Below are 27,760 nucleotides of genomic sequence, written 5' to 3'. Positions count from 1 at the left end.
ACGCAGTGTGGGAATTTTTTGGGTGAAGATGCTAGCGGGGGTTTCAGTTTTTTTGCACACTGAGAAATATGATAGTCTTTAGGCTATATATTTCCGACATGATACTAGTGCCACAGGACTAGGTGGGTTCACTTTGTGGGTGTAAATATGTAATGTGAGCATTGTTTTAAGGTTAAACTTGCACAATATTAGCATTTTGTCATTGTTAATTCTGTATCCGGTGTCCAAATCGGTGCTTTATAGTCGTTAAATTACTATACGAAACTTTAATACAACTAGTCCTTTTGATCGAAGTAGTTGTCGCATCATGATACGTCATCAGCCGCGACATTATTATGCTACTATTCTATGCTCGTTTTGGAACTTCTAAGGCAAACTGGCTACTTTAACACGGTTTAAATCCGAATGTATTAACACTTATGCACCAGCTAATAATTGAATTTAACAGACTGAAGTTAATCAATACGAAGTACGTAACCGGAAGTTGTCGTTTGCTAACGTCCGAAGCATCACTGTAGCGCGTACAGAGCATTATTGAGAAGAAAAAATTGTAATTTTTATAGCTCATTGGAGCACACTTTACTGTGCCAGTTGTGTATTTAACACCTAAATATGTGATTTTATCTAAAAAAAAACACTTCTAAGATTGATAAGTGAACAGTGCGCGCTCGTCGTTGACGTCATCACCCAGCGACAATGTTATAATACGACTGTTCGCTCGTATTCGAGTCTAACGCACAAACTAGGGAATTTAAATAAATTGCATATTGTCATGTGGTACTTACGTTGAAAATATAACAAATCTGGTATGAGCAGTGCATTATTTTAACAGGTACTATGTATGTAGTTGCCGGTGAAACGTCATCATCCAGCGACAATATTTTTGTCTCGTTTTCGTGCTCCGCACCAAATTCTGGATTTTACGATTACTTTTACTACCGGATTAAGGTTGGGTAAACAAATGATTCCACTTTTATACAAAAATAGGACACACCGGAAAGTTATCCAGCAAATTGAATTAAATGTGAACACGTGTTTCCCTGTTGTGCATCTATTAATCTTAAAAGATGCCTAAATTATTCGAAATAAAATACCCAGAAGGATGTAAAACCATCCCCGAAGGCTTCTGGTCGGCTGTGGACGTGTGGATTAAAAAGCCTCATGTAGTCAACAAGCGGCTATGCGGGGTAAAAGAGACGGAAAGTCGACATTTGGCAGGTGAAGCATTGAGTTTGGTGCTAGGCGATAATGAGGAGCTCCCCGATGATGTGTTGAACTTCATCATCACCAGCTCGGCAATCACACGTAAACACACACTTTCCTACCATATAAGGACTTTTATTCCAAAAGTTAATATCTATGGGACACACCTACGCAAGGAGGTTGTTGTTAAAGGTAAGTACTTTACTATACTTACTATTAAATTCAAATAAAACGACTATCTTCTTTATGAATTTGGCTTTTTTTGTAGATTTTGACCGCCAGCAAGTGACATTTCTTCCATTTGAGGAGGACGAAAAAGGGAAAGTGACTTTGAAAAAGTGCAACATTTACCAGATTCAGCTACACCTTACGAACTTCATGCAATGGTGAGTGTCCATGTTTACTCAACTGTGGAGAGTACTAGGCGCCAATTAATGGGAGGTCTTATTTCCACAAATGCATTTTAACAATAATAAGACACGATGAGTATGTGTTGTCATTTATCAACAAATAAGTTCATATACAGTCCAGATCAAAATTTGAAGATCAGTTGAAAAATTGCAAGACTTTACATTTTGCACTTAAGTAGGTTCTAATTAGAGCTTGAAAATACAAAAAGAAGAAATGGGAGTGAGATTTTAAAAAATGAGTAAGTAATTTATTGCAAACAAGCATTAAAGTGAAATAGGCTGTTCATCGGCTGATCACAAGTTTAAGAGCAGAGCCTTCAAAAGCCAAAATCTGGGCAAAAATGTGGATTCAATGTCATTTTCTGTCAGGTATTCACACTGTCATGATCTCTTGATGGCAAAGGAAAAAAAGCTTTCTCTCTTTGAACACGGTGGGATTGTTGAGCTGCATAAGTAAGGCCTCTCGCAGCACGCCATTGCTGCTGAGGTTGGACGCAGTAATTTAAAACATTAACAAGCATTTAAAACTTGATCCTGAGGTTTATGGAACAAAAAAAACATAAAATTGTCACCATCCCTGAGCTGGATGATCCCATTGGCTGTCCGTCTCATTGCCTTTGGGACAAAATTCTATTGTGCACCCTGGCTCAGTAGTCCCCTATAGCAATGCATAGTTTTACTCCTCTAGAAAGAGATTTTAGTTTTAACTGCATATCCCATCCCTTTTTTCCACTAAAATCCATGGTCATGATCCTTTACTTTTCTTTCTTACTTTCATACAATTCACTATGCTCTCTTCTGTACAAAATATGAATCATAAAAGACAGTGACTTTGGACAAGTTTTTTGTTTGTGTTATGAAATACAAATAACCTCTTTTCTGATATAGAAATATATTTTAACAAAAAACACAGGAATAATATGTGATAACCATAATGTATAATAACCATAAACACATACAACCACACACACACAGAAAAAAACAACAATACTGAAACAAAACCACATGCTTTGGGTAAGACAATACGTTGTTTGCAATCTCAAACATACCGGTATGCATGTTCAGTCATATTATTTTCCAGAACATATCATATGAATTAATCCTTTAACATGAGTCCTTCAGCAGCAAAAAATAAATTGTTGTCTATCCAAATGAAGGGTCATGCCGGGTCAATTGTATGCAAACTGGCTTGCTAACTGCACTGTATACAATGCCTGGTAAGCATCATGGAAACACTGACATTCTACCATTCCTTCGAGTAACGCAACTTTCCTCCCATAAAGAAATACATATATCATGATTTCCCCTCAGCTATATAAACGTATCAATTCTGGACATACATTTAATCTAAGGAATTTTACACGATCGAAAATATCTGATGGATCGACAGTGCAAAACCCTTAAATTATCAACAAGCGATTTGTGCAGTTAATAGCTGCACATGCAGGCATCTTAAGTCGAAATTTGTGTCCAATCCGAATTAATAAAATAAATTCACCACGAATGCAAAAGCTTGCCCGGAGAAGTGTTTCTTGCAAGTAGCAATATGGCGGCCGTTTGCCTTCACAAGTCATCACCAATGAGCTATCCAGATATATAATACAGATCAGTGCCTATTCCCAATACTTCATGCGGCCCAGCCACAACCAGACCCCATCTCCAGCGGCCCCCAGTGCAATTGAGTTTGAGACCCCTGGTGTAGATACTGTGTCGCTATGTTGCTCAATACTGACACCTGCTGGATATTACAGGGTGCGCATCACTGCCGTGACGCATCAACTGCGTTGACAGTCTCTGATGGTGTAGGGCTCTTGCAAGGCAGAGGGTGCACGGCGATCCCAACCATAGAGAGTGTATTTATGGAAAAAAAAAGGACGTTTGTACTGGGGGATGGGGCAGGTCCAGTCTGAACCATAAAGTTCGTAGCCAATATTTTGCCCCACTCCACTCCTGATTGCAGACAATATACCGTAGTCGAGAGACTCAAATTCAATGACTATACACAATAATATGTAAATTATTGTATATGTTAATCTAAGTTCAAAATAGCTTTGATATCATAACACGTAGAAATCAAAATGAAATTCTTGTGAATGTGATGTCGCCTATCGTCTTTTAGGCAGGGAAGCGTTTTTGAAATGCAATTTTTTTTATTCAAGAAAATCCGTTTTTCCATTTTCTTGGCATTAAAATCAAGTAAAACCAAAAGCAAGTCAAAACTGTAAATTGAATTCAGGTATTAAATTCATTTAATATCAACTACTTCAGAGGAAATAGTAAAATGTTCTATACTATGTGTATTGATGAGGTGCTTTTCTTTAGTCGGACAGTTCAGTAAAACAAATACGACATTTAACCTGCAGAAAATAAAACAAATATTGCCAAATTCCGATGAAGTGTTTCAGAGGAAGGGGATGAAATAAAACCAAATGGCTTATTTGCTGATATAAAATCAAAATGGTTTCACACGGCAAAATCTTTAATTTCTTTCAGCCTCCATGGCTGTGACCTTGCTCCCTGATGACGGAAGTCAGACTCCTTATGAACACAATTTGGCGCCTCAAAGACAGTCAAAACAGCAACTGTATCGGTCACATGACTTTTTCTTAAAGCGATACGGGCACCGACACGGGGTTTCGCTCTTTGAGCTCGACACATGCGCCGACGGGTCGATGTTCCTGGATCCATCACTAGTAATTACGTAATTCCATCTTTTAATATATTTAATATTACTACGTAAATATTTCAATGAATATTTTGATTCTTTGCAAGTAATTGGGGCACAATTTGAACAAATACGGTTTTTCTTCACAAGACAAATGTCTTGTCTTCATGTAGGCTGTTGGAGCTGCACGTGTTTACGGCGGACACTGAGTGGCACTGTGACGGCGTGGCCTACCCGAGGCTGTCGTGGCTGTCCACCGAGCTGCTGCCCAAGCTGCTGCGCTGGTCCACGGAGTGCAGGAGCGGCGACTTCACCAGCACATTGTCTCTGCTGCCTGTGGAAAAATACAGCTTGACATACCAGCAACTCAAGGACAAGTACAAGGCCATGGTCAAGGTAGCGCTCTCAATTCAATGCTCTACTAGCATTTTATTCAATATGATATATGAATGTGGCGTGAGTCCTGACTGTGTGTGTTTGTGTTTGTGTTTGTGTGTGTGTGTGTGTTTGTGTGTGTGTGTGTGTGTGTGCAGAGAGGGCAGTTGAGTTTGTTGCGGATGTTTTGGTATGGTGGCGGATTTGCCCACCTCCTTGTCATCTTTCCAAAGTCCGGGTAGACGTTACAATGCCATCATCTTCCTTAATGACGGTTGCGACAGTCAAGAGATTGAGACGTGCGGTCACTGGTTGTCTCGTAGAATGGTGTTATCCTCTGAAAATGTTTTGAAAACATTGTTATTAACATATAATATTACAACTTGTAACCTTGTATGCGTGTTTGAAGTAAACTGAATCTAAACTTGTGTCAAATATTTTATATATGATTAGGTTTGGCCTGAGGTGACGGATCCAGAGAAGTTTGTTTACGAAGACGTGGCCATCGCCACGTATCTCCTGGTGAGTATTTGCTGTCATTTTATTCCGGTGTTGTAGATCAGTGGTTCACAACTGGTGGGTCGGGACCCACAAGCGGGTCAGCGATCCCTTCTGGGTGGGCCGCAGACAGCAAATCGAAAATGACATGAAAATATGTAATATACAACTGATGTCTGACGTATTTTGAAGTAAATTGAGCAATATTTTAGTTATCTTTCTCCTTGGTATATGTTCATTGCACTGTTATAAGTAAAATATCAGATCTTTTAATATTTAATTTTAATTTATGCGTAATTTGTATGCATGCAGTTCTGTTTTTCCTCATTTCCTTGATAGAATCCCGTAATAAATTTTTCTAAAATGCAGTTTGGATGTAATTATGTGTATTAATGTTTCAACCAATGACAGACAATTTTTAAAAACAAATAATTTTGCTTGGTTTAACTTAAAGTATTAAAAATATAAATAAAGTAAATAAATAAGGAAGGAAGGAATAAATATGAAAATAAAAAAGACTTAAGTAAACATGTAAAAAATAATAAATACATTCATTCAGAGTGCACAAAATAATGAAAATAAACTTGTAAAATCACTTAGTTAAAAGTAGGTCACACCTTAATGACCATTTGAGAACCCCTGTTCTAAATAACTGGAATGATGCTAGGTGCTGTATTTGACTGCAGGTACTTTGGTCTGAGGAGCAAACAGAACGCGTTCTGAAGATGAAACAATCCTTCGTAGACCTCGGCTGTGGAAATGGTCTACTAGTGCACATTTTGATAAACGAAGGGGTGAGTCGTCAATATATTCGATAACTAAAATTGCCACTTTATTAAAATCACAAAATGTCCCAATTTACTTATAGTTATTTGTGCTAAATCTCGTAAAAGATCAACAATTGTGTTGTGTTGTTACAACTCTATTCATTTAAAATGTTTGCATAAAATGACTGAACTTAAATCTCATAAAAAAAGAGCCTCTATGACTGTATTGATCCTTTTGTTTAAAAGTCAAATTACATTTTCTGTAATTTTATGATTATGTTTTTGTAAGATTTGTGAACTTACAGAAGTTATTCTTGCAAAATCTTGTAAAAGCGCATCAATGAGTGCATTGTTTCTACCATTTTTTCCCCATGTAAAAGTGCAGCCTTTTTCCACACATTGAATTTTTGCACAAAATGACACTCATGAATAGGCCTGTCACGATAATCGATAAAAGAATTAATCGAACGATAGAAAAAAAACGAGGTTGATCATTTTGACGCCTGGATACATTGACATGTGCGACATGTACTTATGTCTGTTCCATTTCCTCGTCTTGCTGTAGCACACAGGCTGGATGACAAGACGGTTCACTCTCCTTGTGTCTGAGCACATTGGTTGTATAGTCAAATTAAGGGCAAGAGTGAGCCTCCTGTCAGCTATTCATCGTCTTTGTCACAGTACGTGGAGGCGGGGGCTAGCTACGTCGTGATTGGATACACTGAGTGCTAGCTAGCAGTTAGCAAGCAAAGGCCGATATGAATGCAAGCACAAAAGCGATGGTTTCTAAGCCGAATGCCACAGTTCCAGTGTGGATGTGCTATGGGGCATTCGTCCTGGCAGGTTGGTGCTTGCTGGGGCGTTTATCCGACGAAGTGAATGTATAATGCCAGGCAGCGCAAGCTCGCTATACCGAGGGTATGTGACGCGAAGTGGTGACGCCCAGCGATTTCTGAAATACCGTAGTATAGTAGGCATCTTCTGTGCCTCACACAGACACTACACATGAGTACCATCTAGTGGCTCAAATGTGACATGACACAGTGGTCATTGAACGATGAACTTAATGATCCTTAGATAGACCTTGTGGTGCTCCTGGACACATCATCAGTGATGTAACCTGGGATCTTTCAACAATCAGACCCCCTCCACCAGGCGACCCAGCCGAGGTTGATCAGGCCTCAGCTTGTGTCCAGGTAGCGCTACCCTACATGCCACTCATCTCCCCTCTTGATCCAAAGCCACCGTGACGCCACTTCTGCTGCGTTGGTGGCCAATTTGCTGGCTGGCCCCTGTGATGCCCAGTGTCTTGTAGGCCTTACAGAGGGATTGGCCCACAAACCCTCTGCATCCCACTTCGATGGGTTGGCATCTTGCCCGCCAACCGTTGTTCTGGCACTCCTCCACCAGCTTTGAGTACTTTGTCCTCTTTCTTTCTTTCTTTCTTTCCTCCCCTAGGGGAGGGCCTAGGGCAGTTCTTATATACCTTGTAAGACACTCTGAATTTTGCAAAATGAGTCTCATATGACATGGCAGTTGCAACGTTTTTCTCAAAAACTCAAACTATGTACTACTATCAAACTATCAAACTACTATCAACTCTTTCCATGTATTATGTTCGTTCTTGTAACCTGCAAAATCCTTTTCCCTTGTGATTTTTACAAGCCAAGGACTTTAAACGACTTGTGCAGTTGCGATGTTTTTCACGAAACAATTTTACAATGTAATGATCGTAATTCTTCTAAAATTAAGACTACGGTGTATCATTTTTGTAAAATTACAACGTTTTTTGGTAATATTTGTTATGTTATCTACTCTAAATTTGTCAAGTTCTTTTTGACTTTATTTAATGAGATATGAGGTTTTTCTCGTTAAATTATAACATATTATGACTTTATTTTTGTGCAACTGCATTTGTTTTTTGTAAAATGATGACTTTATTGTGGTAAAATTTCACCTTTGGTGGCATATTGTGTTGCAGCACCCTGGCAAGGGCATCGATGTTCGTAAGAGGAAGATCTGGGACATGTATGACTCCAACACGTTGCTGGAGGTGAACTGGAAGGAATATGTAATATCAAGTAACAATAATGTCATTATATTATTTTAATAACTAATGTTAAAACATCACAACATTTGCACAGCCACTTGTTGCTAGGGAAGACAGTAGTCATGTTGTCATGACTTTTTTTTTGTTGTTTTTTTCCGTGTGCTATTGTGACGTTACTCATGTAAAGTGACAACTTCATGTGGGAATATTACGACTGATGACGTTATTCTCGTAAAATTGCAGCTATTTTTGACAGAGAAAATCATGACTTTATTATTGTAAAATTGTGAGGTTATTCTCATAAAATTACAACTTTTTGCTCATAAAAAATAACAAAAAAAAGCTTTATCATCATAGTATGATTTTATTCCGATGAAATATTTTTTCTTTCAATATTTACAATTTTATTCTCTGAAAATGATACATTTTTTCATAATAGTATGACTTTGTAATATATATTAAAACAATTATTTATAGTTAAACTTATTAAATTACGATTTTGTTACTAAATTGCAAGCAGGGTTGTTGACTTATTTCTTGTGGTTACGACTTTTTTCTCGTAAAATTACAAGTTTTTTCATGTGACAACTACTACTTTTATTCTTTTCAAATTGTGACATTTTGGGGGGTGAACATCTTGACTTTATTCCCTTAAAATAGTGACTTTTATTTTCATAAAGTAACAACTGATTATTGCTGATTATTACTTTTTTCCCTCAGCTTAATTTTAATTAAATTACAATTTATATTAATATTTATTATTCATATTTAATATGAATATTTATTAATATTTAATAACATTAGTAGTTAATATTAAGAGTTTATTAGAATTTGAAGAAATAAATTCCCAGGTTTCTTAAATTATGATTAATAATTATTATATACTAATATAATAATAATAATACTAATTAATTAATACTAATTAATACATATAATTAATTAAAGTAATTTTTATGAAATAAGAAAATAAAGTAATAGCGAAAATACATGGACAAGTGTGTTTTTTGTTACAATAATGATATGAAATAAATCTTTCTAGGAACAAGCCATCACTCCCAGCGAGAGCTTCTTATTCCCAGATACTGATTGGCTAATTGGGAACCACTCTGACGAGCTGACACCGTGGATCCCCGTCATTGCGGCCAGGTATTGCCTGTGACCTATTTATGCTGTTTCTAAAGCCACCACCAGATGGCAGTGTTGCAGCACTTGCTGCAAATGCCGTATACAGCACAGTAAATGTCTCACTTTGGACAGGTCGTCTTATTCCTGTCGCTACTTTGTTCTCCCGTGTTGCTTCTTTGACTTCTTTGGCAAATACCAGCGGCGTCACAGTCAAAAGTCGCAGTACAAGGAATACATCGACTTCATTGCAGACGTTAGCCGAGTCAGCGGCTTTGACACGCAGGTGGACTGCCTCAGGATACCCTCCACCAAACGGGTAAGGATGCCAGCTTAGCGAGGAGGCGGGACTTACTGTCATTGGCTGTCCAAGGGGTGGGGGGGTGAAACAACAGTAATATATTATTTGCTTTTTGCATATGACAAACATTCTTGTAACTTTGTTCAACTTTATTCTCATAAAATGACCGCATTTAGACTTTGACTTTGTCATTCAGATTTGCGTCGGAGATACATATCAGAATGAGTTTACATTGCGTTGGCTCACATTGTGATGAAAAAGCAAAAAGAGTGCCAAAGAAATGCACACGGACCTTTTTAACTGAAAAACCGGCACAATAGCTTATGGCAGGGGTGTCCAAAGTGCGGTCCTAGGGCCATTTTTTTTTTTTTTATTGGCCCGCGACACATTCTAAAAGAAAAAAAAAATCCCAAGAAAACTTAAAGAAGAGCAATCATGGAAAAATCAGCAGTAATTTCAGAAAAATAAAGTCAAATTATTAAGAGAAAAAAAGTTGTAACATAGCGAGAAACAGTCATAATTTTACGAGAATAACTTTGGATGGAATGGAATTATGCTGTAATTTCATATTTTTTTACTTAATATAAATATATTTAAATAAGTAAATTTTTTTTGCAATACTATAAAAATTACAATGTAAACATATTTTTACAATAATTTAATAAACATTTACAGTTGTATTTACAATACCTAATAAAATAATATATTAAAGTAAAAATTAAATTATTACTATCAAAAAGAACTTAAAAATTTTTTTTAATCAAAAAGACAATCTTTCTTTCTAAATGTATTTGTTGTCAACATTGACAGAAAACCTTACATTTTTTTGTTGTCAAATCCAATTTAAAATGACTATTTTTTTATTAGTTATTAATGAAAAGTTAATGTAATGATTAATTATTAACGGAATTCTAAAATAGAATTATACAAGTGGCCCTCTGAGGACAACCATAAGTGCGATGTGGCCCACGGTGAAAACGAGTTTGACGCCCCTGTTTTAAATGTATATATACTGCTCAAAAAAATTAGAGGAACACTTGGAAAACACATCAGATCTAAACTGGGGGAAAATGATGTTGAATATCTTTCCTGATAATACGTGGGTGATGTATTAGTAACAAAATGATGCCACATAATTTGATAGAAATGAAAATGATCACCCTATAGAGGGGGGAAATCAAAGACACCCCAAAAATGAAAGTGAAAAAATGATGCAGCACACTGGTCCATTTGGCTAAAATGTCATTGTAGCAACTCAAAATGATTCTCAGTAGTTTGTGTGGCCCCCACGTGCTTGTACGCATGCCTGACAACGTCGGGGCATGCTCCTAATGAGACTACGGATGGTGTCCTGGGGGATCTCCTCCCAGATCTGGACCAGGGCATCACTGCGGTACCTGGACGCATGGAGGAGATTCCAGGAGACAGGTAGTTACTCCAGGAGAGCTGCACAGGGCCGTAGAAGGTCCTTCAACCATCAGCAGGATCGGTATCTGCTCTTTTGTGCAAGGAGGAACAGGATGAGCACTGCCAGAGCCCTACAAAATGACCTCCAGCAGGCCACTGGTGTGAATGTTTCTGACCAAACAATCAGAAACAGGCTCCATGAGGGCGGCCTGAGGGCCCGACGTCCTGTAGTGGGCCCTGTGCTCACTGCCCAGCACCGTAGAGCTCCATTGGCATTTGCCATAGACCACCAGAATTGGCAACTACACCACTGGTGCCCTGTGCTCTTCCCTGATGAGAGCAAGTTCAACCTGAGCACATGCGACAGACGTGAAAGGGTCTGGAGATGCCGTGGAGAACGTTATGCTGCCTGCAACATCATTCAGCATGACCGGTTTGGTGGTGGGTCAGTGATGGTCTGGGGAGGCATATCCCTGGAAGGACGTACAGACCTCTACAGGTTAGATAACGGCACCCTGACTGCTATTAGGTATCGGGATGAAATCCTTGGACCCATTGTCAGAACCTACGCTGGTGCAGTGGGACCTGGGTTCCTCCTGGTCCACGACAATGCCCGACCTCATGTGGCTAGTGTATGCAGGTAGTTCCTGGAGGATGAAGGAATTGATACCATTGACTGGCCCCCACGTTCACCTGACCTAAACCCAATAGAACACCTCTGGGACATTATGTTTAGGTCCATACGGTGCCGCCAGGTTGCTCCTCAGACTGTCCAGGAGCTCATTGATGCCCTGGTCCAGATCTGGGAGGAGATCCCCCAGGACACCATCCGTAGTCTCATTAGGAGCATGCCCCGACGTTGTCAGGCATGCGTACAAGCACGTGGGGGCCATCATTTTCATTTCTATCAAATGATGTGGCATCATTTTGTTACTAATACATCACCCACTTATTATCAGGAAAGATATTCAAGATCATTTTCCCCCCAGTTTAGATCTGATGTGTTTTTGAAGTGTTCCTTTTAATTTTTTTGAGCAGTATCTATAAAGATGGAACCTAGCAAAAGAAAGATTAGACTCTTGTCTTTCATCAGGGAAAAAAAAGTTTGTTTCTACCTTTTTCCGTTCTTTAGCTATCAGCATAAAATATCAGTTCCCAACAAGAAAAGGGAGAAAAGCAGCTTTTTATGAAAAGATACATTTCAAGCATAACTTTCACTTTGACACTAATAGTTTGTGACAGTCCAAATATTAAAGTTACAAAATACCCAAGTGTTCCTTACATCCTTTTGTTTTTCACTATGTGGCCTTCAATGGAAAAAGTTTGGACACCCCTGGCTTATGGCTTCTTCAGTTATTTCATCTCTTTTTGGAATGAAATAGTCTTTGAGCTCATATCAACATTGCAGGCCTGATATGTGTATTTTCCTGTGCCAGGTGTGTCTGGTAGGCAGGTTGCGTAACTACCAAACGTCCGACGAGGCTCAGGCGGAAGACCGGCGAGCTCGTTACATCCAGAGCCGAGTGTCAGAGGTCGAGACCGATGCCGTGAGCAGCAGCTGGGGAGCCGGGTTCCAGCCTCGAGAAAAGGTGGAAGTCGTGCGAAACTGCGGCGCTCTTTCTCGGGACTTTGTGGACGGTGTGGTCCTCCGGGTTGCCAATGCTCTGCTGGGGATGACTGTGGATGATGGGCAGAGTTCTTCTAGCAACTGGAACACAGGAGGTAAAAATGACACGTTAGGGCTGCTCTGGAGGGCATTCCGCTGCATAATACTTGTAATACAACGCAACCTCATTAATCCCTTCCAAAAGATCCTCCGAAAACCGAATACAATCCAAAAGAAATGTAAATCCAATTAATACATTTCAGCCACCCAGCAATATTAACACAAAACACATTTTATGGACATAATTATGGTTTTACATGCAGAAAGTGAAATACATATAAATAACGAATTAAATGGATAAATATACTCGGGCCATATGATTATTTTACCACATTTGTCAAAAATTCATGTTGATTATGGCTTTTGTGTTGTAATATTTACTATCTTATTATTAATTATGACCTAATTCGCATAGAATTTAAGATATTTTACATCTTTTTTTGTGTCATATTCTGTACAACTTTGTTCTTGTAATTAGCCTAGCCAAGCATAAACTGTTCAAATAAGCTTATATTTACAGAATCACCATTGGAAGCACTCTGTTGTTATTACATTAAAGCGGGGACAGATTGGCTAGCGCATGAAAAGTGTCAGGAAGGTTGTGATTTGTCCAAAGCAAAGGTCAGCTTGTGATTGAAGTGAAAGGTCAAAGCAGAAATAGTACATGTCTCCATCGAGGATGCATCACAAAAGGCTGCCTGACACCTTTTCCATATTTTCTAGCAATGCTCACAGCCATAGATTGCAATTACATTATTATTTTTATTACATTTTAGTCATTTTGACCACTCATAACGATGCATTCGATCAACAAAATGAGTGGCTAGCTGGGAAATACAATATGATAAAAGTGCTATTATTATTGTTATTATTTCATTTTTTTTAAAGTAAAATAGTAATAAAGTATAATTTTACGACAGTGGAACCGGGCGACAATGTACACCAAAAATTTTACCATGGTTTGAGTACGTTTTTGAGTTAGCCTACAATATGATGTGTTATTAATACACTGTGTGAGTCCACCTGTGTTCTTCATGTATCGTTATCACCAAACGTCCTTGTTAGCAGCCTGTTATCTTACTCTATTGGGGGTGGCACAAGATCTCGCGAGATTCAAATGTGACAAGGTTTCTTGTTCAAGCCTTGCAATAATAAATAAATTAATCAATTACACGATAAATGAAAATCAACTTGAACTCCGCATATTGCCATGTGCATGCGTGTGTGTTTCCCTCATTTTCCTCGTCTCTCGCCTCCAAACATAAAACAACGGCTTGAACGAAGTGAGCCCTCTTGTCAGTCATACAGTCTCTGTGAGGGGACGAGGGGGTGCTAGAACTCACACAGTAGGAGAGTGTTGCAAGGTAACGTAGCAGAAATTAGGAGGGACAAAGGTGATTGCAACGCCAAATGCCACAGTCCCAGTGTGGGAATATTTTTGGCTTCACACCAAATGAGCAAGGTGAGCCCATCAACGCGGATGAGCCAGAATGCTGAATTTGTTTGAAAGCGGTGGCAACAAAAAGACAACACGGGGAACTTGCCCACTGAAAACATAACCCCTCGATCCAGTTTTCCCATGGGGCAAAACTACGCCTGGAGATGCAGAGCCTTCATACGGACAGTCAACACAAGTAAATACAAAGTAAATACAAACGGAGCAGCGCAAAACGGTGTGCCCTCACAGAAAGTGTACTTTGCTTCATTGCAAAAAAAATGCTCCTCTTTAATACAGTTGAAAGATGCCGCCGGGGTGCATTTTGGACACCCCTAGGAGCTTGCAATGTCCCACAAAGTGTTCCATTCAAATGTAAAGAAACAAAATGGCTGCCAACCATGATAAGTGTGATGCACATTTTTAGTTTTCTTGTAAAGTTCTATTTTATATTTACTTCTCTTTTCGCAATTGGATTGACAAGCTTTAAGTCTTAAATCTTGCCTTCAGGCAGCTTGTCGCTGGGTGACGTGGCATCGTTGTTGCGTCAGGATACGCTCCAGCAGCTCAAGAAGGAATGTGGCGGCCTTCAGACCCTCCTGAAAAACAACCATCAGGTTTTTCAAGGTAACAACACAGCACTTATTATTGCAAAAGGAGCCTCCATTTCCTGTTGTTGTCATTAGTGGAAGGCGGAAGGGTCCACATACGAGATTGGCGGGACAGGAGGCCCCCCAGGTCGGGTGCCAAGAAGAGACCTGTGGCCCCTGGTGCCCTCAAAACGCGGCCCTGCTGGTTTCACAGCCATCACCCTCAAGGCTGCCCCCTACTGGCACAAGACTGCACCTTCGCTCACGGCGGCGACGACCTGCGACCTTCTACCAGACCTCAGAAGAAAAGCAAACGTGACGTTTGAGTATTGCTTATTTATTAATCATCCACAATTTTTCTTCTAACAATACAACTTTTTTTTTATTAACAAAATATATTTTTTAAAGTCTGATTCCAACTTTTCTCATAATGTTATAAATCTAGTTCTTTATCATTTTTTACTTTATTGTTAAATTTCAGCTGCTCATAGTAGTCATAAAGTGCACCACCTTTCACGTGAAGGACAACACAGTTCAAATTTCCAACTTTTTTCATAATGCTACATATCTAATTCTTAACGGGATAGTTGGGATTTTTTGGCTAGTAAAAATGTACGCGATGCACATAAGCATGTGCAGATGCGCCACAGACGCATACGTCATATCCGGTTAGGTATGCTAAACATGAATAAAGACAATATAAACACATAAAATGCAGTGATATTTGAATAGAAACAATCACCAACAATGCAATGTAATGGATTCAAGTAGAGGATTCAGCTAGTATCCAAACATAGCTTGCTGGCAAATGCTTTTGTCTGTATTTTGTCAGTGGCAAAAAAAAAACCCCTTCAAATCTTGGTGCCTGACGTTTATGCTCTGTAACTGCCGTAAAACAGATCTGCAGATGACATAGTTTTCACGTGTGTAGGTACAAGTCGGCTTGCCCAACACGTGATTGCTGAAAAATAGCCCGACCGGATGTAGACGTGTTCTGCACATACGTAGAACCGATGCCGTTTCCGGTACGGATTGCGTAATGACACACACTGCACTGCTGATGGGGATGTCAAACAGCCTCATGCGTTACGAAGCGACTTACTTCTTGTAAATTACAACTTTATTCTTGTTAAATCGCAGCTTTATTTTTGCAAAATGGTTTACTGTTTACATGGACGCACGGCAACTGAGTGGTTAGCATGGCGGCCTCGCGGTCAGGAGGTTGAGTGTTTGAATCTCCCGTTTGGGCGTCTTTGTATGGAGTTTGCATGTTCTCCCCCGTGCATGCGTGCGTCTATTGTACTGCGTGTACTCCGTCCTCCTCCCAAATATTCCTCCAAAAATGTTCATATTAGATGTACTGGATGTCTGTGGTTGTCTATATGTGCTCTGTGATTGGATGGCATCCAGTCCAGAGTGTACCACACCTGGAGGGATGTTTGGTTTTTTTTTCTTGTAAAAATGTGTAATTCTTTTGAATAAAAGCAACGTGGTAAAAATTCTGACTTTTCTCCAATCTAGCGCTGTAAAAAATTGGGATTTCTGTCTTTAAATTTCAGCTGTATTTAAGATGTTTTGCATAAAACAACATAGTTAAAATTTCAACATTAATTAACATTACAAATCAATTCCTTTCAAAATTGAACTGAATTCCTGTAACATTGCAATTTCAAAAAATACAGTGGAACCTTGGTTAGTGTTATTCATTCATTCCAGAAGGTCTGACTAACCAAAACGGACACTACCCAAATCAATTTTTCCCATAAGAAATAATGTAAATACAATTAATCCTTCCTGAAAGCCAAAAATGTTAACACAAATCACATTTTTATTGTTTTACATGCAGAAACCAATTAGAAATGCATATAAATACATATAAATGATGAATCAAATGCATAAATAAACATTTAAGGTTACTTTTACTTTCACTGAAGATGTGATTCTTGACGTGACTGAAAACAGGAAGGTGGTAGTGGTTGATCTCGCTGGCACATTGTGTCTTTGAGAATAGTCAAGCCGTCAGTGAAGGTAAAGGTAACCTTAAATATTCATGTATCCCTCTCATTTGTCAGTTAGATGCATTTAAAATTGTTTTATGCATGTAAAACTATCATTGTATCACTATAAAAATAAGTTTTGTGTGCACATTTTTGAGAATCAACGAGTGATGACATCAAAGACGGGCGACGTAGCTGACTTCCGGTTGCCATTTTGTTAGCTAGCTAACAGGATGCTGACAAGGAAGGACGTTGTCCGATGTAAATGTAAAATACATTAGGAATACAGTTGGACTCACGCAGCGTATTAACACGACAAGATGCGCTCCATATTGTACGCCAACCGGAGGATGCACGCAGACCGAGGCAAATTTGTGGCGTAAATTTTTGACCCGTTAAGCGGAAAACACGCCAATCGGGATGGACGCTAACCGAGGTGCCACAGTATGTCAAAAGGCAACCTCATTCTTCATTTTCTCTCAACGTGGTCTTCGAATATAACGAAAGTAGTTGACAGTAATGAAAATGAAGTCATTAAGTTTTGGGAGCAGACTAAATTAAAAATGAAAAAAAACCCCACAAGAACAATTTGCAGCCACTCCCAATAGATGACTCAATTCCACTGTGTATTAAATGCAAACCAGAATGGAAAGAATGGCAAAACAGTGCCAAAAATCAGCATAATGCAGTCATAATGTACAAAATGTCATCACGTGAGCTTGTGTTGTTTTCCCCAGAGAACAGTGGGCTAAAATTAGCACATTTGATACATCCGCCGTACTTCGGGCCTAATTAAACATTAAAACATGGCTTATTTCACGACGTCTTGAGTCTTACGTAACACGTTAAATACTAAATGGAAAGCAATGAAAAAGTTATGACATCGGCCATGCACGCTAAAGTCAAGTAAAAGTGTGTAGTTTGTCCCTCTGAAGGCATCCAAAGCTCTTTGTTGTGTTTTTCATGTGCAGGAGGGGAGGTCTTTGAGCCAATGAGAAGAGAGCAGTCCTTTAGTGATTTATTCATGGCATACCGGTAGGCGGTGTCCTGTCTCTTTCATTGATTGGACATCAGTCCTTTTTGGACAAGTCACAGGGCTTTCGTGGAGCAGTGGTTCGCTGAAGCAGGACCATAACATGTCCATCAACGTCACCATACATTTTTACCATTACAAATGATAGCAATGGAATGAATTCCTTCCAGACATTTACTGTACGTATGAACTGAATTTCTCTTGGAGATCTGTCTGTCTAAGCAGTTTTTTATTCAAAGGGAAATTGTAACAATTATTTAACCAGTGCACATCGTTTCAGTCGTTTGAATAGAACCTCAGTTAGCGTCTGTTTACCGTTTTGGGTGCTGGTCCCAAAGTATTTTGCACTTTTTCCATGCAGAGCAAACTGGTTAAACACGTAGATCAACACTACTATTTGTCCTATTGGCTGGACATGACAGGTTAACAGTTTTATTACTTAAAAGTTAAGATAAATGGTGCGTGATGGCGACAGTTTGACCCTGGAACAGACCACGGGAGGGGGAGGAGGGTGGGTGTTGCCGGGGAACCAGCATGGTGTTGTCGGCTCCCTTCAGCACGCTGGCCAGCACCCGCATGGAAGTCACTGTCCTCCAGCGTATCATCCTCTTCATCCACGCCGGGTTAGGACATGGATTTCCCTGATGTCCTCTCCGCGTCTTTCCTCGTCGCGGTGGCTCTCGTCTCGCTCCTTTCCAACTTGTTGGTGCTGCTCTGCTTCCTCCACAGCACCGAGATCCGCCGACAAGTCCCCGGCGTCTTCACCATGAACTTGTCCCTCTGCAACATCCTCATCGCGGTGCTCAACATGCCCGCCACCGCAGCTGGCATCCTTCGGCGGCAGCAGCCCTTCGGGGACCGCTGGTGCAGCTCCGTGAGCTTCCTGGAGACCTTCCTGACCGCCAATGCCATGTTGAGCATGGCGGCACTCAGCATCGACCGGTGGGTCGCGGTGGTCTTCCCGCTGAGCTACTCCTCCAAAATGCGCTACAAGGACGCGGTGGTAATGGTGTGCTACTCCTGGATGCACTCCTTCACATTCTCCCTCACGGCGCTGCTCTTCTCCTGGCTCCGCTACAGCGATGCGTACGCGTCGTGCACCCTGCAAAGAAGCGGCGGCGACCGGGTGAAGTTTGCCATCTTCACCGCTGTCTTCCACGCCGGAAGTTTTGTGCTGTCGTTTCTCACGCTGTGCTTCTCTTACCTGAAAGTGCTCAAAGTGGCCAGGTTTCACTGCAAGAGGATCGACGTTATCACCATGCAGACCCTCTTTCTGCTGGTCGACATCCACCCGAGGTACCACTTTATCATGCATGGAGGGCCCAACACAGCATGTTCATTTTTGCACACAATTTGCGTTTCAACATGCACGGCAGTGGCTTTACTTTACATATGTGATTCAAATAGAGGCTTTCAGTTTTCATTGAAGATGTTTTGCAAAAATATGGCCATGACCATGTAGGAATATATATGGTAGCCCTTTTGATGCAGATTAGCCTACCTTTGTCCAAACTTTTTTTCCAGCGAGGGAAAAATAAAGGATGCAAGGGACACTTTGACATTTTGTATATGCTACGAAGTCATACATCTCATCTTTGTGATATACAGGAGGTGAAAAAGCCTGTTATTAATGAGCTTTTGTCTTTGCTATTTCCCCCCCATTTTTGCATTTTTTAAATTTTCAAAATATTTCATCTTTCTTCTTAAATAATCTTCATAAATTTTATTTTGACTTCATTCCCATGCCATTTTGACTTTCTTCACATATTATAACTTTTCCCCAACCTCATTTTCCAAAAATTACAACTGCATTTTGTTTTGTTTGTTTCTCATATTACGACTTAAAAAAAAAATGCTGCTAAAATGGCATATTTTGTTCCTCATAATATACAAGTTTATTCTCATAAAATTGAAACTTTTTCTCGTTGGAATCCCACTTTTTTCTTGTAATATTTTGACTTTATTCTACAAGTAGTACAATTACAGCTGTTGTTTTTCCATTTCTGGTGTTTTTTTGGTTTTTTTAATTTTTTTTATTTTCCAACTTTTTCAACTTTCTTCTTATAAATTTTCTTCTCATCATGAGAATGAGATAAATATCATCTTTCTTGTGAAATAATCTTCATAATCTTTTTTGTAGTAATATTATCAGTTTATTCCCACAATATTTTGATTTTATTCTCATAATATAACTTTTTCCACAACCTAATTTTCTAAAAATGACAACTTTATTCGTTGTTTGCTGGACTTTGAAAAAAGACAAAAAATGTCGTTAATATTTGAATGTGATGCTACTAAAATGACACTATTTTTCCTCATTATATTATGACATTATTTTCGTGAAATTGCAATAGATTACAGCTTTTTTTCCCTCTTAATATTCTGACTTTATTCTTGGAAAATTTCTGCTGATTTTTCAAATTTAGCTTTTTTTTGTGGTAGTTTTCTTGTTGAATTACATTTTTAGAATGTGCCGCCGGCCAGTAAAAAACACCCCTGGTGTAAAAAATACCATGTTTTTTTAATGTTTAAAATATTACTCCACAATACAAAAAAACCAAAATCCAACTTTCCCCCAAAGATAATGCAAATTATACATTGTACACCTAAATACAAAAAAAACAATTAAATGAATCTCTTCCAAACAAAAAGAATAAATAAATAAATAAAATGGAGAGGACCTCCTAGAGGCTCACTATTACTGAACAGCATGTTTTTATATATAAAAAAATGAATAAATCCAAACTTACCTGAAAAATAAAGTGAATTATATCCTGCACATTCCAATTTTAAAATAAAGAAATGTATGAGTAGGAAAATTATATATTTTTTTATTTAAAAGTGAGCATTTTTAAAAATCCCATCTATAATCCTACCAACATTTTTGGTGCTTAAACGTACACTCAACAAAAATATAATCACACCACTTTCTTTTTGCTCCTATATTTACTCAAAGATAGAAGATAGAGGGGCAATGAGTTGATCAGGTTGTTGACTGCGACCTGTGGATTGTTTGTTTGGTCCTCTCCTCTTCAGCGGCTCTGCAAACCTGCTGGATATTGTCAGGATGTTGTTGTGGGGTCTTTTGTGACCTCTTGGATGAGTCATTGCTGCGCTCTTGGGGTCATTTTGGTTGGCCGGCCACTCCTGGGAAGGTTCACCACTGTTCCATGTTTCTCCATTTGTGGATAATGGCTCTCACTGTGGTTCGCTGGAGTCCCGAAGCTTAACAAACAGCTTTATAACCTTTTCCAGACTGATAGATCTCAATTACTTTCTTTCTCATGTAGGTTTGGATTTTTTTTCTCCCTTAATTTTAAAAAGTTTCATTTAAAAACTGCATTTTGTGTTCAGTTATGTTGCCATTGACTAATATTTAAATGATCTGAAACATTTAAGTGTGACAAACGTGCAAAAAGAAAAAAAGAAATCAGGAAGGGGGCAAACACTTTTTCACACCCCTGTTTATGGCAAACTGAGATGCAGTTTTTTCTTGAAATATATGAAACTTCTTGGCATATCTACAAGTACATGTGCTGCTTTACAAAATGGCAAAGTGGCAACGTCGCATACTTACATGTTTCACTATGTGGCCCTCGCTGGAGAAAGTTTGGACACCCCTACCATACACGCTGTCTGCCATCTGCCCTGTACGCTGAAAACCGGCATTCATCCTTGAAAAGAGCACCTCTCCAAAGTGCCAGACGCCATCAAATGTGAGCATTTGTTCACTCAGTTCGGTTACGGCGACGAACTGCAGTCAGGACACGAGCTGCAGGTGCGGATGAGCTTCCCTGAGACAGTTTCTGACAGTCTGGGTAAAAAATGTGTTTATGTTTTTGAAAATTCTGGTGTATAAGCCGCTACTTTTTTCTTAAACTTTGGACCTTGTGGCTTATACAGCAGCGCAGCTAAATTCTAATCTTGTGGCATCTCCTTAACTTCAGAGCTATTACTAGTTGTTTAAATAGTGCCGCTGTCCTTCAGACTACTACTAATTGTTTAATGTCAATTTAAGCTTTCCCATAAGGCATTTTGTCTGAGCAACGCATTCATTGGGGCCCTGCAATGATGTCAGCTTCCCTCTGGGCTTTGGACTCAGGGGCCTCTGGTTCCCTCTGGTGGGCAGAAGTAGCATTGCAAGGCCATTTTCTATGCCTTCTGCGCTCCTCCAACGAAGTGGTTTTCTCAAACAAAATGCATTATGTGGACACTTTAAAAAAAAAATTTTCATGTTGAACTTGTACTGATACATGTTTCTATATTTTTGAGTGTTAAGTTGCTGTGTGATGAGTTTAATGTTTGTAAGATGAAACCGTGGGTCAGACTGTTATATTGAGTAATGACCTCCTACAATTTCCAATGGGCTGACAAGGTCATCCTGAGTTTTTTTCATAGCTCATGATTGGCTCCTGTCAGATAAAGAGCTGATTGGTCCTCATGGACTCGTGTGCTCCACAATATGCTACTTTATGACGTATACACATGCGGCTTATACACTGGTGCGGCTTATATAAGAACAAGTCCGGGTTTTGCTCTAAATTTCGGGGGTGCGGCTTGTACACTGGAATTGACAGTAATACAATTTCAGTGCTTCTGATTGTGTTTGGTTCAGCAGAGAAAGCTTTGCTGGCGTTGACTGCACACCACCGAAAACTACAATACAGAAAAATTCAAATATTTTACCAATAAATGATGTGAATTATATGACGTTAAAAATAATTCAAATTTAAATTAATCCGCAAGGAGAGAAATTGTTTTTAAAAAATCAAAAGCTGAGCATTTTTTTAAATCTCTTTTGACCTACATTTTGGGTCATTTTTTAAAAATGTAACAAATTAAGAATACAATATAAAAAATTCCAGACATTTCCCCAAAATTGAGTGAATTACAAATTTACAATTTCATTTAAACTACAAACAAATCTGAAGGAAACAATTCATAAATGAAGAAAGATGTCAGATTTTTATAAAAACCAGATGACAACAGAAAAACTTTTCCCCAAAAATAACCTGTGCGATTGAATTAATTAAGGAGATAAAATACAAAACATGCATTGCATTCTATTTGTATTGATTCACATTAGCCTGTGTCCCTAATAAAGTGGTCAGTGAGTGTCCTGAAAAACAAATAATTTGTTGTTAGCGTGAAGCAGCGATGTCTAGCTGAGCAAAAGAGGCGAAAGCAGAGAGCCACCAAGAAAGTCAGCATCTTTATCGGATCCTTCGTCATCTGCTTTGCTCCCTATGTGATCACCAGGTGAGTGCGCTTCAATAATTGAATTCATCATTAATAACATGACTTCATCGTAAAACATCCATTTCTATAATCATATATTATTCATGATCATCATTGTATAATATATATATGTATTTAGCATTATTTCAAGTATAACATTACCACGACTCGGTTCCTTTCTTTGCCATGCCCCCTTTGGCAGGTTAGCCGAGCTCCTCCCCTTTGTGGACGTCAACCGCCGCTGGGGCATCATCAGCAAGTGCCTGACGTACAGCAAGGCCGCCTCAGACCCGTTCGCCTATTCCCTCTTACGCCAGCAGTACAGGAAGGTAGCGCTTCACATCGTCAACCGGCTTCTCCGCCGCGACCTCTACCCATCGTCCGGCCATAACAGCTCGCTGGACACGGAGAGCGACTACTGCCTGCAGAGGATCAGCTAGCATCCAGTAGCTGTGTGGCGCTAAAATGAGAGCATATCCTTACCGGGGAGTGAGGTGATGGTGAGCGGTAGTGGGTAAGGGTGAGACGGATAGCAACGATTGGGCAAAGCAGCTCTAGTAAACAAGGAAGGGTGAGTCATTGGCCGCTCTAGTGACATATCAATGCCACCAGGAAAGTCCTGCGATTCTTCTTCTTTTGGACTTTTAGGACCACTTTTGGCATGGAGAGCCGCAAGATGGAAATGACGTTTCATATTTGGCTGTTTTTTAGTCACTTTTTGATCTAAAGTTTTCATTAAAAGTAGTCATTTGGCATTGTCTCATCAAAGGACACTGATGTTATGTGCATTTCTGTTTTAGTCATGGTTTTGTCAAGAAAAAAAACAAAAATGCACTGGAGGGTCATTGGCCGGCTTTCTAGTCACTGTTTGGTCTACAAGTTCAGTTGTACGTAGACATTTGGCATTTCTTTCTTGTCAAAGTCCATTACTTTATCGTGTATTTTAATTATATTTATAATGTTATCAAGAAAACTACATCAAAATGCACTGTAGGGTCATTGGCAAGCTTTTTAGTCACTGTTCGGTCTAAAAAGTTAAGTAAAAGTAGGCAGATGAAGGTTTTTTCATATTTTTTGTCTCGTCAAAGACCATTCATTTATCATATATGTATGGTTTCATCAATAAATACACTCCAAAGTGCACTGTAGGGTCATTGGCCCGCTTTTTAGTCACTGTTTGGTCTAAAAGTAAGACATTTGGCATTGTTAAATGACACTAATGGTATCTGCATTTTTATTTTAGTCATGGTTTTGTCAAGAAAAAAACTAAAATGCTCTGGGTGGTCATTGGCCGGCTTTTTAGTCAGTGTTTGGTCTAAAACTTCAGGTGAAGTAGGCATTTGGCATTGTTGTCTTGTCAAAATCCATTAATTTATTGTGTATATTAATTATATTTACAATGTTATCATGACAACTACACCAGAATGTGCTGTCAGGTGACTGGCAAGCTTTTTAGTTACTGTTCAGTCTAAAAGGTTAATGAAAAGTAGGTAAATAAAAGTTGTTTCATATTTTTTGTTGATTTTGTCTTGTTAAAGACCATCAGTTGAACACATATTTTCATAATGTTTATGGCTTCATCAAGGAATACACACCAACTTGCGCTGGGTGGTAATTGGTCGGCTTTTTAGTCACTGTGTGGTGTAAAAGTTCAATCGTAAGTAGGCATTTGGCTTTCGAATCTCCGTTGGGCATTTCTGTGTGGAGTTTGCATGTTCTTCCCTTGCGTGTGTGGGTTTTCTCCGGGTACTCCGGTTTCCTCCCACATTCCAAAAACATGCATGTTAGGTTAATTGGAGACTCTAAATTGTCCATAGGTATGAATGTGAGTGTGAATGGTTGTTTGTCTACATGTGCCCTGTGATTGGCTGGCGACCTCTCGCCCGAAGTCACCTGGGATAGGCTCCAGCATACCCGTGACCCTAGTGAGGATAAGTGGCATAGAAGCTGGATGGATGGATGTTATCAAGAAAACCCACCAAAATGCTCTGCAGGGTCATTGGCCAGCTTTTTAGTCACTGTTCAGTCTAAAAAGTTAATGAAATCGATGAAAGTTGTTTTTGTCTTGTCAAAGACCATTAATTGATCATATATTGTCATTATATTTATGGTTTCATCAAGAGATACACACCAACATGTGCTCTAGGGTCATTGGCCCGCTTTTTAGTCACTGTTGGGTCTAAAAGGTTCAGTTATAAGCAGGCATTTGTCATTGTTGTCTTCCATCCATCTTCGGGTCTCGGGGGCAGCAGCCTAACCAGGGAAGCCCAGACTTCCCTCTCCCCAGCTACTTCGTCCAGCTCCTTCCGGTGGATCCCGAAGTGTTCCCAGGCCAGTTGAGAGACATAGTCTCTCCAACGTGTCCTGGGTCTTCCCCGAGGCCTTCTACTGGTCGGACTTGCCCTGAACAGCTCCCCAGGGAGGCGTCCTGACCAGATGCGCAAGCCACCTCATCTGGCTCCTCTCAATGTGGTTCTACTCCGAGTCTCTCCCGGATGACAGTGCTTCTCACCTTGTCTCTAAGGGAGAGCCCAGCCACCCTAGAGAGAAAACTCATTTCAGCCGTTTGTACCAGCGATCTTGTCCTTTCGGTCACTACCCAAAGCTCGTGACCATAAGTGAGGGTAGGAACGTAGATCGACTGGTAAATTGAGAGCTTTGCCTTTCAGCTCAGCTCTCTCTTCACCACAACGGACTGATGTAGAGTCCGCATCACCAAAGACGCCGCACCAATTCGCCTGTCGATGTCGTGTTCCATCCTTCCCTCACTCGTGAACAAGACCCCGAGGTACGTAAACTCCTCCAATTGGGGCTGGATCTCATCCTCGACCCAGAGATGGCACTCCACCCTTTTCCGGGTGAGAACCATGGACTCGGATTTGGAGGATTCTCATCCCGGCCGCTTCACACTCGGCTGCGAACCGATCCAGTGAGAGTTGAAGGTCACGGCTCGATGAAGCCAGCATGACCACATCATCTGCAAAAAGCAGAGACTCAATCCTGCAGCCAGCAAACCTGAAACTCCTTAACGCCCTGGCTGTGCCTACAAATTCTGTCCATAAAAATAACGAACAGAATTGGTGACAAAGGGCAGCCCTGGCGGAGTCCAACCCTCACAGGAAACGGGTCCGACTTATCCAAACTCTGATACCAAACAAACCAAACTCTGACACCGGTCACAGAGCTCGTATATACGTATATCCCGCTTGTTGGGGGGGGGGGGGGGTGTAGATCTTGTGCAGGTTCATGGCCAAGACCAGGGATCTTGGTTGGTGACCACTGCTCAAGAGTCATTGATTGGCGTTTAAGTGACTGTTCAGTTGAAAAGGTTCATGTAACTGCAGGGTCATTGGCTGGCTTTTTAGTTACTGTTTGGTCTAAAAGGCTCGTAAAAAGTAGGCCTTTTAAGGCTATTATAATGAGTTTTTGTTTTGGCATTTTTGTCTTGTTAAGGACAATAACGCATTATGTATATTAGTTCAAAATGTAAACTTTTAAGTGCTTTTTGTGCCAGATATGAATATAAATACCAACACCGCAAGTGGTTACTGTTACTGCACGTGTGGCTAGATAACAGCGCTGATGTGCAATAAAAAATGTCAACTGGGTTAAATATTGTCATTTATTTTCATTTAATACTAATTTTTTTACTTAGAAATTAAAGTATTTGGGTGAGTATGATTAAGAGAAGTACATTTCAATATTGTTGTCAAAAATAGTGGAAATATCATTAACAAAGAAGCAATGCTTGATACTTAGCGAGGCTCCAGCATACCTGCAACCCATTTCCGCGTGGACGCATTTCACTGCAGCACACAACTTTCCGTGTGGAGGAGCTGTTAGTAAAACCGTGTCTTGCATGAACTGCAAGTGGTAGGTAAGTTTTCTGTGATTGCTTTGTGGTGAAGTATTCTCACTATGTTGACTCTGACTTAAATTCTGAAGTGTGATTCAGCACATAAATCTGTAGCAGCATGAGTGGGCGTGCAAACCGAGGAGTCTGGAGTTAAAACAGGAGTGCTGATCGGCATCCACTTCCATATTATGCCCTACACAGGTTTGGCCGCCATGATGGGGATGAGAATCCAGAAACTATACATTGAAAACATGTCCTCGGCACACTGCTCAGCTATTAATTGCTCTAACAGACGGTCCAAAAGTAGTGGCGGAGACGCTCGATACAAGCTGCATGCTGCAATAATACGAGCCAGAAGTGATCGGCGTTGAAAGGCTTTTATCTGCATTTGCCGTTTGCGTGCTTTTTCACGGAAATTGGCCGATCGATCGGAACATCACTAGGAAATATTCTGCCAACATATTGAATAAACAGAGGAAGCAGTGTTGAATACTTTCTTCGTGCCTGTTGTGTATAAAACTCAAATGCCAATTTCAGCCTGTTTGCGCATCGCCATTTTGTGACAGGAAAAGGTTTGTGACAAAGACAATGAAATAAATAATATAAAACTATGAAACTTATGTTTCAGTAGCTGTTATTCCTGAAGTATAACACCTCAATGTGCACCAAACACACACACGCCTCATTGAACGTAAACAGTGTATTCCACACAATGTTGCTAAAAGTCAATCAAGGAAGTGTATATGCACATCTGCATTGACACACAATGTGAACTGCTGAGTATTTCTACATTTTCAGACAATAACGAAAGTGACACTGATTCAAAATCAGACATTTTTTGCTAAGGAGACAGTCCATTTGATTGGGGTGTTTTTGTCTTTTTTGTTTGTTTAGTTTATTATTTATCTTTATTATGTTTTATGTATTATGTTTATTATGTTTATTATCGTCAATAATTTTCAGGACACTTATCGTCCGTGACAGGCCTAACTGCACCTGACCTTTATGTTTGCCTCTGCAGGTGGTGGCTCTACGGGGGGGGGGGAGATTTACATAACATAAAAATAATACCACCTACATAAATACAGTACCAGACGGCTAAAACAAATAGTCAATACAGACCGTTACAAACATGAAGAGTCCAACA

At 39.8% G+C, this 27,760-nt stretch overlaps 2 protein-coding genes across 3 annotated transcripts; both read left to right on the top strand.

Moving 5' to 3' along the window:
* Nucleotides 1-2: 2 nt before the first annotated feature.
* On the top strand, nucleotides 3-16,182 carry trmt44 (tRNA methyltransferase 44 homolog). 2 transcript variants are annotated; one of them, XM_054800422.1, is made up of 11 exons: nucleotides 3-1,395; nucleotides 1,472-1,589; nucleotides 4,452-4,674; nucleotides 5,107-5,175; nucleotides 5,838-5,945; nucleotides 7,900-7,971; nucleotides 9,008-9,114; nucleotides 9,226-9,409; nucleotides 12,235-12,520; nucleotides 14,410-14,526; nucleotides 14,586-16,182. In XM_054800422.1, exons 1-11 carry the CDS (start codon nucleotides 1,068-1,070, stop codon nucleotides 14,813-14,815), a joined length of 1,842 nt encoding a protein of 613 aa, XP_054656397.1. In that variant the 5' UTR covers nucleotides 3-1,067; the 3' UTR covers nucleotides 14,816-16,182. The 2 variants fall into 2 exon arrangements, with proteins under 2 accessions (XP_054656397.1, XP_054656398.1); XM_054800423.1 differs by lacking the exon at nucleotides 5,838-5,945.
* A 1,798-nt stretch (nucleotides 16,183-17,980) lies between these two features.
* LOC129168521 (G-protein coupled receptor 26-like) lies at nucleotides 17,981-25,955 on the top strand. Its single transcript, XM_054753887.1, has 3 exons — nucleotides 17,981-18,815; nucleotides 22,665-22,778; nucleotides 22,960-25,955. Exons 1-3 carry the CDS (start codon nucleotides 18,151-18,153, stop codon nucleotides 23,195-23,197), a joined length of 1,017 nt encoding a protein of 338 aa, XP_054609862.1. The 5' UTR covers nucleotides 17,981-18,150; the 3' UTR covers nucleotides 23,198-25,955.
* The last annotated feature ends 1,805 nt before the right edge of the window (nucleotides 25,956-27,760 follow it).

Source organism: Dunckerocampus dactyliophorus, chromosome 15, assembly GCF_027744805.1.
Source record: "Dunckerocampus dactyliophorus isolate RoL2022-P2 chromosome 15, RoL_Ddac_1.1, whole genome shotgun sequence".
Lineage (NCBI taxonomy): Eukaryota > Metazoa > Chordata > Actinopteri > Syngnathiformes > Syngnathidae > Dunckerocampus > Dunckerocampus dactyliophorus.
Note: the sequence above shows the minus strand (reverse complement) of the source record. Positions and strands in the feature narration are given on the sequence as shown.

Bases quoted from the DNA above. Each gene is read 5' to 3' on its own strand.
- trmt44 (XM_054800422.1), top strand. From the start codon at position 1,068: ATGCCTAAATTATTCGAAATAAAATACCCAGAAGGATGTAAAACCATC. The intron at 5,946-7,899 runs GTGAGTCGTCAA...ATTGTGTTGCAG, and splicing joins ACATTTTGATAAACGAAGGG to CACCCTGGCAAGGGCATCGA. The intron at 9,410-12,234 runs GTAAGGATGCCA...TTCCTGTGCCAG, and splicing joins GGATACCCTCCACCAAACGG to GTGTGTCTGGTAGGCAGGTT.
- LOC129168521 (XM_054753887.1), top strand. From the start codon at position 18,151: ATGGATTTCCCTGATGTCCTCTCCGCGTCTTTCCTCGTCGCGGTGGCT. The intron at 18,816-22,664 runs GTACCACTTTAT...ATTTGTTGTTAG, and splicing joins CTGGTCGACATCCACCCGAG to CGTGAAGCAGCGATGTCTAG. The intron at 22,779-22,959 runs GTGAGTGCGCTT...CCCCTTTGGCAG, and splicing joins GCTCCCTATGTGATCACCAG to GTTAGCCGAGCTCCTCCCCT.